Source organism: Atractosteus spatula, chromosome 12, assembly GCF_055471065.1.
Source record: "Atractosteus spatula isolate fAtrSpa1 chromosome 12, fAtrSpa1.hap1, whole genome shotgun sequence".
NCBI classification, from domain to species: domain Eukaryota; kingdom Metazoa; phylum Chordata; class Actinopteri; order Semionotiformes; family Lepisosteidae; genus Atractosteus; species Atractosteus spatula.
Genome location: NC_142717.1, coordinates 15,369,735 through 15,385,546, shown reverse-complemented (window position 1 = coordinate 15,385,546; position 15,812 = coordinate 15,369,735). Strand labels below are relative to the sequence as shown.

At 37.1% G+C, this 15,812-nt stretch overlaps 1 protein-coding gene across 1 annotated transcript; it reads right to left on the bottom strand.

The window, feature by feature from the left end:
- Positions 1 to 401: 401 nt before the first annotated feature.
- dazl (deleted in azoospermia like) lies at positions 402 to 13,132 on the bottom strand. Its single transcript, XM_088929496.1, has 9 exons — positions 13,073 to 13,132; positions 11,967 to 12,101; positions 11,803 to 11,894; positions 11,546 to 11,597; positions 10,035 to 10,101; positions 7,835 to 7,974; positions 7,486 to 7,566; positions 6,633 to 6,683; positions 402 to 446 (listed from the first exon to the last, which is right to left on the bottom strand). Exons 1-9 carry the CDS (start codon positions 13,130 to 13,132, stop codon positions 402 to 404), a joined length of 723 nt encoding a protein of 240 aa, XP_088785622.1.
- Positions 13,133 to 15,812: the final 2,680 nt, after the last annotated feature.

The window sequence follows — 15,812 nt, the reverse complement described above, 5'->3', positions numbered from 1 at the left end:
AGAACTAGAGTTTATCATGTACATATGATGGCAATTATACAGAGAAACTCAAAAGTGAGAAAGTGATGTTTTAATTTATTCCAGCTCAAATCAAATGAACAGAACTGAATAACACACTGACTGGACCACCTTTCTTAAACTTAGCAATTATATAGCACCTTCCCTGTAGTTAATTAATAAGAATTCCATTAATACTTGTGAAAGTTGGAAAAAACAAAGGACAACAATATAGCCTTCGGAATTAAAGACTTACTGTATGCAATGATAATCAATACCTCTGCAGACTGCATATTTAAAGGCATTTTTTTTATTAAAACACTTTTGTTTTGTTTCACATAGTAGGCACATAATTTAGTATAAAATACTTACCTTGGAAAAGCTGTTACCATGTAGAGGGGAAATTATAAAATGGACATCAGTGTCTGCACACCACAGTCAACAAAATTCTGGAAACAATGCATCATGTTACAAGAGTACACAAAAACAGTTACCACTTGCTTATCTACAACCCACTCCATTTTAGTTTTACATGAAAACTAAACTCATAACTGAATTCTGAAAAAAAAAAAAGCTCTTCCTCTTACTTTACCCCCAAACAAGACAAGAACCCTTTCCCCTTCATAGAATTTGACAAGTGAAGGGGGTTACCAGGCAGCTGACAAGTCTGAACCTGGGTCACCTCACTAACTGTGGTTCATCAAAGAGCATCTGACAAATGGCAGAGCACCACCAGGATAAGGCTTGGTAGTCTGCATTCCCGGCAAAGCATCATGCCTTCAGGATTGCAAAGGAATAAAGCAGGTGATCCAGTGCTTCTTCTGTCAGCAGTATCCATTCTGTAATATGCTGTGGCTCTTGCAAGCATTTCAAAAGAGTAAGGAACAATAGGGCAGAATGTAGGAACGTTCCATTTACATAAGTCGTTACTGTGAGCAGATAAATACATTTGGCCATTCCACATTGTCAGGGTATAAAGTGCAAAATGGAAAAAAAGTTTGAGGTTTTGAAGCAAAATACAATATCTTAAAGTCTAACCATATACATTCACATGGACAAAGCAGTACAGAACAAGATGTGGATTCAAATCCTGACTGGGGCACAATGAGCAAGGTATTTTACTTGGAATTGATAGAATCTGATTCTAGTCCACCCAAATGAGCACCATCACTTGGTGAACCCTACTGATGAATGAATCAGAGAATGAGTCATGCTGTCAATATTGATTGGGAGGTTCATTGGTGTGTGCTAAGGTCTAGAAAATGTATAGCTGCTACAGAACTTCACTTGTAGTGAAATGATAGCAACGTGACTACGTGGTGGCTGCTGACCAAACCCTAGGACTCACTTGCTGGCCTTGCAGTAGGCTCATCCAAACATGACAACAGTGCAGCATGACCTCCTGCTACAGGAGTGACAGCAGCATTTTTGTGAGAGGAGAACAGTGATGCAGTGGAAGCCTAACACACACTTAGCCTAACACCTAACACAAAACTGAACCTGGAACTATAAATTAAGCTTACTTTTTTGCTGGTAAAGTTATAAAAGACAGTAAAAGACACTAAAACATACAAAATAATGGCATTTTAAGAACTAGTTAACGTATCTAAAAAGGAAGGTCTTCAGTATACCAGAACTTTGAATAAATGGTAGCTATAATGCTTAAGCATTTAGATTTCAGGAAAACGTTTGAGACTGTCCCATAAAATCAAAAGCTCATGTATACAGATTGAGAAAGATTGGTTAATAAACAGTAAACCTCTATTCATTTTCCAAATTAACGGTAAAAATCTATTCATTTTCTAAAACCTTCACCCAAATGAGGGCCACAGAAGAACTGGAGCCTATCTTGGCAAGTACCGGGCACAAGGCAGCACACACCCTGGATGAGATGCCAATCCATTGTAGGGCACACAGACACACACTAATTAACCTACCGGTATGTCTTTGGACCGTGGAAAGAAACCAGAGCACCCAACGAAAAACCCTCACAAACAGCGAGAGCATAGAAACTCCACACAGAAAGCACCCAAGGTCTGGAATTGGATCCTTGGCACCAGCACTGCAAGGCAGCAATGCTAACCAGTGCACTCTACTTACCATCATATACATAAAACAATACCTGTTAAAGGGAGCCTTTAATTAGGCAGATGTCCTAGTGATTTTCAATACTGATCTGATTTAAGCCTGTTATTCTTCCCTTGTATGCATCAGTGTTTTAATTGTTAAAGCTGCTAGTGCAAAAACAAGGGCATTAATATATGAGGGCAATGAGACTGCAAAAACACTTGGTCAATTTTAACATCGATAAGTACAAAGCGATCCACACAGGAAAATAAACGACACATTGCATTGGTTATTCTGAGCTACGTGAAACTACATATGAAAGATCCGGATGTTTATGAAGCTACTTTTATGTGTTAATCAAGGAAATCATAAAAGGACAGGTGAAACGAACTAAATATATTTAGTCAAGGACAAAGTAGACATCACACGAGTGTATAAAATTCTAAGAAAGTGAAACCGTGCCCTGTGTTCACCCCATACAGTGAAACATGGGGTCATAACCATAAACAAAATGGGAATCCGTTTAAGGCAGAATAGGAAATGCTTTTATAAAGTTGTGGGAATCAGAAATGTTTTAATGAATCGAATAATTTAAATACAGAATCAATAGCTTCCTCTCATTTGCAACATCATCCACAATTGAAAGATGGTTGGCACATCTCACTTTGGTCAATTTAAGAAAACCATAATTGTTCTATTTCACTTCAAACCACGTTTAAATAGGCATCTATCCAAAACGTGTTTTTTTTTAAATTCATGTCACTTTTTAATAGAAAGCAACCATTTAGAAAATATTAAATTCCACTAATATGATTGCATCTCCCATGTTTTATACATCATGTCACGAAGCAAAGGAATCAGCAGAATTGTCAGAATTTGCAAATCGTGCAGAACTTGAGAATCAAGAAACAACCACATTTATGAAGACAAGACAGCCCTAGTCAGAATTAACACGATGAAAGCTTTTCCTTATACTGCCTTAGGAACTCTAAAGATCTCAGTTTTACAGAAATTAAACCAATTTTGTTCTGCATACTGGTAAGTGCTTTACCAAGTTTCACTTCAGAAATATTAGAAGAAATCACATTGAATATTAAACTAATTTTAAACAGAGAATCCTAAAACAAAATTACAAAGTCTGCCATACTTACACAACCCAATTCCATTCACTATGCAAAGACTTCTTGGGGGGAAAAAAAACACTATTCAACTATCTGAATCCATGTACACATGTACAGATGCACCCATTCAAGATGCACGGTTAACTGCAGAATACTGCAGTGTGTGATTGGCTGGCCAAAATGACAGAGAGGTGGCACTTGTGATACACTAGTTGTGAGTGAAATGATTCCTTCATTTAATCTCTTTACCATGCATGTTTAAATCCACTTAATATGGAATATTAATGGAGGGCTTTACAACTAAAGGGAAATTTAGTTGCTGAGCATAAAAATAAGAGCACAACATAACATCATAAAAAATAATTTAGGAATATATGCAAATATATTATACGAGCTATAAACTGCTGGCAGTGGTAGTTTAAATAAAAAATACACAACAGTATTCCACTTTCTTCATAAATATTTTATGCACCAAAGTCTTTCCCTTGGTCACTACTGGTTATTTTAGGACCATATTAAGTTTATATACTTTATAAAAAGCTGTACGTTTTAACCTATTCTATTGAACACTTGTGCTCGTTATGTACTTTTTCGAATCCACTAAATAGGGAATATATTACGGAATCGCTTATTTAAAGAAATTAATAACTATTAATTTAAGGATCTAAATATAATATATTTATATAGCTGGTAGTATTACTGTAGTCCACTTTCTTTGTAAAGATGTTTTGTTTTTAACTCGACTCATTCACGCACGATTACTTTCTAAACATTTTTAAGCCGTTTGTTTCAGCTGTTGCCGAGCGCCCTGCTACTAGTACAGTAGGTTTGTCAATAGGAGCGCTACATAGGAGAACGGAGTTCAACTGCTTAGGGAAGAAGATTTTTTTCTAAAAGACTCATTTTTAAAAAATAGTAAATATTCTGTACACTAGATTAATTTTTGGTTTTTCATATGTTATATCATATTCAATGTCAAGTAATATTAATAATGAAATGAAAACACGAATGAGCAAATGTGTATACTGTCAATCAGTGGGAATAAAAACCAGTTCAACTGGTTTAATTCAAAACCAGTAATTCAGTGGTGCAATTTAACACAAGTCTTAACAACAAGCCTTAAAACGAAATCATATATATAATTAGAATCGAGAATAAAGCGGTATCAAAAATACCACTGAAACTATAATAGTGTCTAATCGTTATTAATAGTATTAATTTAATAATGGAACAAGTAATAGGTTTATTCCATACTGAAAAGAGAAGAAAGAAAACATTTCAACCGTGGAGCTTTCTTCAGGTGTGAAGAAGGCTCCACGGCCGAAACGTTGTGTTTTCTGAGTCCCTGTAGCAAAACTCCCTAACAGCAAGCTATAATATTGGACTGTTTTCATGTATTCGGCTATGTAAGAAACAAACAAAGTAATTCTCTGATCAGGCTTTGCACCGCCAGGGTGCAGCGCGCTACATGACAGCCCATTGCCCATTACCCATTACCACTATAAAAACAATATTTTTATTTACCATATTTTTTTAAAAATTGAACATCAAAATGTTCCCAAAATGTACACTTGTGATATTTTAGCTTCTTAGTTACATTCCATATTAATATTACTATTAAGTGGTATTAAATCAGTACAACTTATTTTTACAATAACAGCAAGTAGTGCAGTTACTATAGTACGTATTCTTAGAAAAGGATAAAAGTTATAACTTTATTAAGTACGTTAAAAAGTATACTATATAAGCTTTATAATGTTAGAACAAGCACATTAACACCACAAACCACTACATTACCAAGTTAAAGACTTTGATGCGTAATTACAATATTCACAGTATGAAGAAGGTGGAAGGTTGTGTACTTTCATACCTACTTTTTAATCAGTTTAAATGTTTAACATGCTGTAATACAGTTTAAAATTAAGTCTAAAAAGTATACAACTTAAATCCTGTAACTGTCAAAAGATTGTCCCTTAGCATTGACCAGGATTCGAAATCAGGCGTTTCCTGGCGACAGCTCAAATGCTGCACATGAGACGTTAAGCTTTCCCAGCTCCACCTGGCGGTTTTACAGGGTATTTCACCCTATTTAAAAAAAAAATCATGTAGTACTTTGCGGTTCCTTGCGGAACGTGCACTGCAATTTTCCGCAGCATACCTCGTGCATTTTGAATGGCTGGATCTCTACATCATGCAATGGATTGGTGTCCAATCCAGGATGCTGTCCCCACCCTGTGCCGTGGATGTGAATCTTACCAAGAATAAAAGCAGTACTAGCCCATCCTTATCCAGTACAACACACTTTACATATCACAATTTTAGTGTTTTTAGCCATTACAAATATACAATATATTTCTACCCGCTTAGATGTAGTATTTAGTTGTACTTCTAAAAGCTCAGGTTTTATCCCACTTTCCAAAAACATGCCAACTAGGCTTTTTTACACTGACCCAATGTGTTTTACAAGGGACTGGACTCCCAACCAGGCTGCAGTCTTGCCTTTTACCATATGCTTACGGGATGAGTTAAGGAACCTTCAACAGGAATAAGTTGCTTCCAGATTATGGACGAATAGATGCACTTTTTCTAACCTGGTGTACAGCACAGAACTTGCAGCACATCACTTTTTAAGCCCTCTTCTCAGGAAGAGGAAACTGAATGGGAAATGATCAAATTGAACATTAATCGGTTTGGATGGATCAGTGATGGAAGCTGAATATCAGAAAAAAGCAATTATTTAAGCATCATTTATATCCATACCTCAACATTGGTACTTGGTAGGAATTACTTCTAAATGTCTTTGTTAAGGTCTATACAAGCTGCACAGTAGGACTTATTTTTTATCATTCATCCTAGCAAAATTGCTTAGTGCTGGCAAGTTTATTAGTTTATTAGCCTGTGTCTAGTGTCTCAATTGCTGATGAACTTGTTGAACGTTTTGTAACCTCTTATTTGTGCTTCTCTACCACATGACTTTTCAAAAGCTGCTTCTCTTATATAACTATAGATAATTTTATCTATGCATTTTGTGGGCATTAAATTCAATAAAGGAGGATTCAAAGCCTTGTTTGATTACACTAATTTTAGGAACTCTGAAAACTTTTGCATCTGAAGTGATTTAGGCTCACCAGAGGAAAAGGGATAAATAGGCCATCGAGAATGCCCTTCTCTCCGAAACCTTATTTGAAAATCTGACAACATCCTACTTACAAGTGTCTTGATTCCAAGGACAGATGGCAACAAAATGCAAAAACGTTGTAGGATGAATATTTTTACAAGGTAATCTATACAAGAAAATTTAAAAAGGATGAGAACCATATCATATTTCACAATCCTAAGTAGAGGAAAAAAGTACTGAATACACAAGATTCTATAAAAACCTTAGGAATGACATGTAAGCAGTTTCTACACCAATTACGTATAAAAAGATGTTGAATTATTCCCCACCTGATTTATGATTCTTGCCCTTGGTTCCCCTGGCCACTGTGGAGCAGCATACTAACGGAGAAAAGGAAATTACAAGCTATCTTCAAAGATGACCAAAAAGTAAGATACCAGATGGAAATGTCTGTTGCCCAAAATAAGACTAACATTTGCTGTTTGCAACATACACAAGTTTTACACACCCAATTGATAAATCAAAATTAAAACAGCCGGTTCATTAGGCATTTCATAAGATGTGATACAGCATTTGAAAGCTCTATGGAGATGGAAACTAAGAACTGACTGTGCATACCAGTGACTGATTCCAAGATAAAACTTCATGGCTCTTATCCTCTAATTTCAGTACAATTTGTTGTATAATCAGTTCCTGTGCAGATTACCTGATTACTTGATGTGTTTGATGCAAATCAAACTAATGCAATTAAAGAACGCTTAAAGAATTCTGTGTAACAATATTCACCCAGTAAATGCGCACTGATGGATAAAACATTTTGAAACCACTACAAATTATCTTGAGTGTTTCATAATTTGAAAATCTATTGACAAGCTTGACAATAGCCCTGTTGTAATTTACATGCTCAAATCTGTGCATTTAACATATACAAGATGGCCAGTTCCAACGGTATATATATAGTGCATATTTGACAAAACACTTATATAACCAAGAGATCCTCTACAAGTCCATTAAAACTCTACATGAAGCTCTTAGAGAGCCTCAAACTTCCTCTGCTGAATGACAAAGCAGATAAATAGACAACTGAGAAGTTTTTGTACTAATGATTTTATACATTTTTACTGTGTGAACACAAAGGCCATGATAAATTTCTCAGTTAAAGATGCATAAAAAACAGTTTACCTGATATGCATAAGCAGTCTGTGTATAACCCATAGGCACCTGTGGCAGTGTAACTCCTGGCAAGGCAGAGTAAGTATATGGCTGGAAAAGAATACATCAAACGTAATGTTAATTTCATCAACTAGTATTTTTTACAACTTGAAAATCAATATGGATAATCAATGGCTGTTTTTCTTAAGTACTTTTTGGCATTATACATCCATATGCAAAAAAGGCACAGCACATCCAGCTAGCCCCATCAGCAAATGCCCCAAACTCTGCAATAAATCTCCATGTACAGTAGGAACAAACGCAAACCAAGCCCATGTACAGTATATAATTCACTGGGCAAAAAAAAAATTGGAATTACCTGCATGTACTGGCTCCCTGTATTCATAACTGCAGAGGGCTGGATTACATTCCCCATCACTTGAGTGCAGCAGCTACAATATGTATATTGTGACGGACTCATCCAATTTGGGGGACCAAGAACATGACTCTGAAAAGAGCCTGAAGCAAAAGACAACATTAAATCAATTGAAAGTCTCTTATGGCAACAACCCTCTGGAGTTTGATAACTTGCTGCGTTATATAATTGGCCTTTGAAGTTCTCATCTGATTTTGTTTATCTTGACGGTGCAGTTTCTGGGACAATGGTGCCAGGGAATGCCCAAGGACAGTACATCAAAACCGGGTTAGGGATGAATCGCAGGACAACTGGGCAGGAAACTTAATTGAGCCTGAAGTCTGGGTATTCCGTTTCCTATACACCCTCTCCCTAGTCTTGAAAGTTGCACAAAATCAACTTTACATAAAATCCTCCCCTGGGTGCCAAGACATTTAGATGAGATGTTTTAGGTAAATGGAGTTTACACGTGTAAAGCACAAGTAGTGAGGCAGATCTGTCCTGCGGATGAACAGTGCAGGGTAAATGTATGTGATCTTGCTTTGCTTTCATGCATGCATGGGAACGGCTGCATACTATCTTGGGGTTTTTCCCACTAAAAACTGTTGCTAAGCCGAAATGCAATCATGTCAGGGAAGCACCCCAGTGATGTCATTTAATGTGCCTTTTATTTTGTTGAATGAAATGTACAGTTTTGTTTGAAATCTGTTAAAAGGTCATTCTGATTTATACAGTACGATAAATATATTTGCTATGTATGCTATATTAAGACTTATTCTAATTACAGGGGGCTAAAAAGCTTTCCCCCCCATTTTATTCCAGTCTTACTATCTTTATATAAAAAGGGGGAACCTCCCTTGCTTTTAGACTGCAAGCTGATATTACAGTACATTCTCTTGCTCTCTACCATGTCCCATGATTAGAACACACACCCATAACCACTGAAATGACAAGAAGCCCTAGTGAGCATGCAGTTATGCACTCCTGTCCCTCTTTGCTCACATAGACACAGCAAAGGCAAGTAAGGGAGAATCACTAATGTCAGGGATTGAAATGCTGGCTGTGTCCCAATGCGCACTTGCGGTCTTGTGCCCCTCATATTCATTTTCCCCACTCAGGTCTGCAAGGGCTTAGGATGACCCATTTCTAATCTGCGTTTCAAAATAGTGCTCACAACGCCCCAAAGAGTCCTTTTATGCACCCCTTCTTGCAAGTCTACATGAGAGCGGACTTCGCTGAAGGGAATCCCAAATTCCTTGAAGAAGGGTGACATTTCAACCTATCAAAGAGTGAATTTGCCATGGAAAATAAAACTTTAAAACTGTTTTAAGCGAAAAATTTCATGAGGCTACTTAAGATTCATTCTAGGTACGAAGTTTTGACAAAGCTATTATCCATTTCAACTGATGAATATTTGTCTATATGGCGTACTTGGTACTGTACATGGAAAGAAAATATTATAGTAAAGCTTTGTACTATTTAGTTTACCATGCCCACTTTGAATCAATCCTGTTTAACGTGAATGAACATTATGTTCATACTGTCGTGTGTGTACAAGAATAGACGAGATGAAACATTAAATAGCATGAAGTTTGATTAAAGAGTGGTATCGTCACTACTTTTGTGCAGGGACAGACAAGATATTCGATTTTATCAAACAGTGAGCAAACAATGAAAAATTCTTTAAAACTAATTTTTCCAGTGTACTCTTAGCCAAATCCAGCAACAGAAAGCTTAGCACAAATCCAGCAACAGAAAGCATTCTGACCATGAGCCGTAACCAATGGGTGAGGTCATGCAAGGGTGTCCCAATACCCTTTTTATAACTGTGTACTGTACCTTGATTAGCACAGTTAAAGTCCATACTTACTCTACATCACAAGGGCTCAGTGCTGGTATAGGAGTCATAGCTGGAAAATACAGCTGGAACACTCATTGAACAATGGGTTGGGCCTCTGTGAACAGCATTAATAGCTTAAACAAATGTCTTGTCCTATTTTACAATGTTTCTAATTGGATTGTGTTCAGTTGAGATGGTGATGAGGGTAATGGTATGTTGGACTGCAATGCACAATCCAAGAGGTGCACCAGTTTTTAAATGGGTTGAAACCCATATTCATTCGAGTTAGGGTTTGGCCCCTTAATGAATATATCGGGAACTTACGCGAACTTCGCTCTTTCATGATAGCTGGTCCAAGTTTCAGTTTCCTTCCTTTAAAACTGATCTGTTGCTAAAAATGAAAAAGTAAAACATGAATTTGATTTTGCTTAAGAAGTGATTTAAGAACTATTTTCCCCATTTACCACCAAATTTTTATCTAGTTATACACACTAGCACAATTTTAATTTGAAGATTTTTCATTATAACAAAATTTCATTATAAATGTCAACTACCTTTTGAATTTACAGATATTGTACATTGCTATGGCTAGCTTTACCAATTTTTAAATCTTTTAAAAGATAACATCTTACTTTTTATCTCCATTGAGGCACACATTTAGCACTATTTCAAAAGCATTCGAGATGCTATCTGGACTAATCATGGAAAAACGCTCAATTACAATAAGAAATTTAACAAATGTGAACAGCACCATGTTGTAGCACAGTGCTACAAAAAATTTGCTCCAAGTTTACATTCCTTGGAATACAAAGGTAATCTATGAAATTCACCAAAGCTTTTTATATTAAAGCCATATAACAGATGAGATATTGGGTTAAGAAAACTTGCAAATCCAGCCATTCATAGCAAAACCAAGTCACAAGTACAAAGAAAATGCAGTAAGACACTCCCCAACATACATCAGGGGATTCCACAAACTTTACATGCATCTGAAATTATGTATGTCAGGACATTCTTACACAGTCCAGCAAAACAAATATACACCTTTTACATCATTAGAAAATTTTGCAACCTTGATTAACCTGTTACAGCTGAAATTATTCCAGAGAATGTACACTTTCAAACAAAACTGAGGCTGCAGACTGCAAGAGCAAGATGGCTGCCTTTTCTCCATACACAAGTAGTTATGTTGCTAGACACTAACGTAAATTTTCACAAAAAGAATTACTCTATGGAAACTTTACATAAAGCCAGATTTACACAAATCTGGCAGTCTCTAAAAATACAACCACTGAAAGCACTTTATAGCAAATTCATACAGACATCTATAATACTTCTAAGACCACATACAGAACATTGAATACAATATTGGATAACATTACACAACATTACTGATTCTCTTCTCAGTCCAGAGAGCAACCAGACAATACATTCCTTGGCTTAAAACATTAACAGTTTAAAAACGATGACAAGCTAAAAACCGTGTTGAATACAGAACAGAGAAGACTAAGAGGAGACCCAATTCAATGTAATCAATATCCCTTAAGGCACTGGTGAAGTCAAACCTTTCGACTTCATATTCACAAACTAATTTAGCAAAACGCAAACCAGAAGACAACGGTTTCCACATGGAAGTGCATTTAAAAACTGAGAACAGATCAAAGGATGAAGAAAGAGGAATACTTGACAGATTATCAGTCTTATTAAAAGGTAACTTCATGGGCCCAGGCATATGCAAAAGATGGATGCAGCTAATAGCTATAATGTGAATAATGTGAATACTGAAATACTGTGAACGGCATCTATGAGACGGGTAAGCTTCCAGACGTTCTTACTTCGACAATGGTCTGAATGTCCACATCCTCATTGAATGATACAAAGCCATACCTATGGGGGGGAGGAAATAATCATGTTACATGCATAAAAGCTACCTCTTTCACAAAACACCTAAATGCAATGAAATAGTGTATTTCGTCAACTAGTAAACGTACATTGGCAGTAACTGGCAATATTTAAGAACACTGATGAGAATCTATGAAGGCGCAGCACTCTATCCTTAATAGAAAACAGGCAGCTTAACTTACAAACTCACCCCTTACAAATGCCCCCGCGATAAGTGATTATCTTTACTTCCTTCACGGCACCGTATCTTGCAAAGAAGTCTCTTATTTCATTTTCATCCACCTGCAACACAAAGCGTTTTTAAGCCTAACTGTACGAGCTAATTTGACGTCCAATGTTTTTCTTTGTACTTACCTTCATGTCAATTCCTCCAACAAAAAGTGTATTCGGCGTTATCTTCCCTTCGGGCAAAACGTACCCGTTTGCCATTTTCAGTGAAGGGGAAGTGTAAGATGCGTTTATCGCTGTGTTGGGCTTCTCCTTGTCAGACTGAAAAATGAGCAAATATAGTAATCACAATACGTCAGCCATGACTAACGGGGTTTAAGAATTTCATTCATTCGTAACTTTATTCAATGTACTTTGGTTACAGTCTACAGCTACTGAAAGAGTTAAATCGCCATCATAGCCGACCGTGCGGCTCCACTTCAACACCTGCTTCACTATTTCTCTATGATCTCCAAACCTGAAGGAGAGAAACCCATATTCAACCGATTCCCAACATGGCCATACACACTCGTGTGTATTTCGCAGTTAAATTCAATTTCCGTTACCCTTTGAAGATCCGCAATAAACGCAAATACTGGACGCATCCAAACGTGTGGACAGGAAGAGGAAAATCGAGGAAGGCTCGTTTCCCCAGCAAGTGATTCTCGATTTTCATCGTACGATCTAGTCTAATTTTAATCCATCATATACTTATCGTAGGGGATAAGATACAGATTATTGAAATAAACTCATTTGTGGGTTTAGCTAGGAACTATTGGCAATTCACCCATATTAGACCTTTTCCTCAAAAAACGCGAATTACACGTGGAACCTCACCCGTAAAAAAACTCCACACCAAAACCACTATTTTAATCTGATCGTCGGGGATCATGATCATACTTCCTATAATTTCCCTTTGAAAAACAACCTATTTACAGTATGATAAAATATAAAACCAAGCATTGCCATAAAAACAGTATGAAGCACGGTTACATTGCTTTATGTCAGATTCCTCGTAACTCGTGAGCATGGCAAGTTCCCAACGGATATGTAAAACGTTGCTTTTAAGATACAGAACGCAAAGAAATGAAGATCAACTGTTAAGCAGAATACACAACCGACTGTCGTGGTTATTTCATAATATTAATCAATACAATAAAAAAAAACTCGTTCCCGCTCTCCTCTACGAGCCATTATAGCACTTTGGCCCCAACTATGAGGAGATAGTGTTGGCGATAAGGAATGCTACTTACCATTTCTATAAATAAAATAATTAAAACTGTACAATAAATTAATCGCTTTTCCCAAGGCATAAACCTTTATATTGCCCCCCCAAACAAGAAAATTTGCCCCCAAGCACTGCCCATAGGCAAACAATTCCAACGCTGCCGCTATCCACTACTAAATAAACTTAGTTTAATTGGGACAATCCAAAAATGAACTGTGGGTAGAGACGGGAGGGCATTTCAATTACAAAATTCCTTAATTAGCTAATCTATACTTTATTTATACACATTGCTTGATCACATTAATTAATAGAAAATCATGCTTTCATTTTTTTATTTTCATTACAGCCTAAGAATGTATTCATATACCATAATGTATCTACTACCCCCCCCACCCTTCATGGGATTACTTGCATAATTTACCAGAAGCCTTCCCTAACGGCGCGCTCTTCCTAGCTGGACTTGTCACTTGTATGGAAATCGTCTAAACTGCCTTGGGAAGATTTATTTAGAAAATTCAATTGTGAAACCGATTACAGTGTATGATTAAAAGTTTGATATTGGCCGGTCGAATGAATTAAGGAATTATTCTAAAACGTAAGACCAGGAAAGCATTGTGAGACCTACATATTTGCGGTGCCGGTTCCTCATCCCTCCGTTTTCTAACCGTTCTGTCCATTTTCGGGTCGCGGGGGACCCGGAGCCTATTCTTGCAAACAACATGCTCATGACGGGTCACTAGTCCGTTATAGAGCATACAGACACACACTCAAACCAGGCCCGGTTTTCCCAGAAGCCACATTAACCTACCGTTATGTTTTTGGACAGTGTGAGGAAACCAGAGCTTCCAGGGAAACCCGGGAAAACATTGGAAGAGTGTACAAACTCCACACAGCTAACATCAGGTCTAGGACTGACATCAGGAAGCAATTCATTTACACAAAAGGTTGTGAGGGGCTAACAAACTGTCAGATGCGGGTTTTTTTTAGGATTGTTCTCTGGGATGCTTAAGAAAGGGCTACATAATGTACATTGCATTATCTATAACGCAATGTACATTATTCCCATTTCTGTACATTGCATTATCTATAATGCAATGTACAGAAAGCTGCTTATTCCCAATAAGCGCAGTAGCAACAGAAAAATGTAGGTTGCACGGTAAGACTACATCAGTCCACTGCAGGGTGCACATGTGTGCATACAGACACATCATTTACAGTATAGGCACCAGCTGGATTTGACCTTGGATCAATTAGCTACCATAAACCAAATAAACAAGGTGGACTAGTTGGCCTCCTCTCATTTCTTATCTTCATTATCTTCCTGCATTCTTACTGCAATACAAAAAGTGAATAAAATATAATGGGAAGAAAACGTTGGGTGATTACACCTACTTTTTATATAGGATATTTGTAAGTTTTTGTCAGTACAGTAGTATACAACCAAAAATGTTAGTTTTACAAAAAATATTATTGTGTATTGCCGCAATGATAATTGTGGATTGCTTCTTTTGCATTTTAACTATTTTATAAATTAAAATTAATAAAATAGAGGCTTACTAGCAGCTACTGTATATCACCCTGCCTCTCACAACTTGCACAACTGTGAAACTAAGCAGGTGTGAGCCTGGCCAGTACTTGGATGGGAGACCTCTGGGGAAAGCTTAGGCTCCAGCTAGAAGAGGTGTTAGGGGGTGTTCACCATGCAGTCTGTGTGGGTCCTAATGCCCCAATATAGTAACAGGAACACTACAGTGTAAAAAGGCACTGTCATTTGGATCATTTGGATGAGATATCACACTGAGGTCATTTCTTGAAAAGAGTAGGGGTGTTACCAAATTTCTGTTGGCCTTTACCAATCAGTGGCTTGAACTAGATCCCCATCTATGAATTGGCTTCATTGCTCTGTTTTCCTCCCCACTGATAGCTGATGTGTGGTGAAGTGTACTGACACACTATGGCTGCCATCGCATCATCCAGGTGGGGGCTGAACCTTGGTTTTGTTGGTGGTGGAGGGGAGTCCCCATTACCTGTAAAGGGCTTTGAGTGGTGTGTTGTTAGAAAACTGCTATGTAAGAGTAAGGAATTATTGTTATATTTATAAGATATCATTTTATTAATTAAACCAGAATGGAACGTAATGGCTTATGCTACATTATAAACAGAATTGCCCCCCCCCCCCCCAATGTAATGGCACATACTGTAGTTATCATACATCCCCCCAGACATGCCCAGGAGAATATTATTCAAAATGCTTTCTAAATATACTGGAAATTTAGCTCTATGGTGACTCACTGCTTTATTGTGACTGACCAGATGAAGTAATAAATAGAGCTTTAAACTCTGAGGTCAAATGGCAAAACCAAATTACAGTGCAAAAATATTTAAATATAGATTTGCTTGTGAACTGTTAAGCCACACATTTTTGTACACAACTAAATATTTTAAGGTTGTTTCAATATTGCACAACCACTCTTTTATACCACTAGATGGCAACCCCACCTTTTGACACAAAATTAGAATTGTTGACTATATCACCGGCCAGCAGAACTTAACTGTTGTATCACAAATTTCTCAAGGCCTCGAAAACATGACTTGTGATCTATGGCAAGCGATTTGCTAAATGAAACAATTTAAAGATAATTAGGAACAAGAGTTCAAGGACAAGAGTTCCCTTAATTGGACACTCCAGAAACGGTTGGAGATCTCCACTGTACTGTAATTCCTTTGAGACATCCCTGCAGGGTTTTGGGTAATTATGTTGAGCA

What these genes read in the sequence shown, in the direction of transcription:
- dazl (XM_088929496.1), bottom strand. Translation starts at nt 13,132, where the DNA reads ATGCCTTGGGAAAAGCGATTAATTTATTGTACAGTTTTAATTATTTTA. An exon ending in CATGAAAGAGCGAAGTTCGC is followed by an intron (nt 7,975 to 10,034) that starts GTAAGTTCCCGA and finishes CTTTTGCTTCAG; the next exon opens with GCTCTTTTCAGAGTCATGTT. An exon ending in AGACTGCTTATGCATATCAG is followed by an intron (nt 6,684 to 7,485) that starts GTAAACTGTTTT and finishes TTTCTCCGTTAG; the next exon opens with TATGCTGCTCCACAGTGGCC.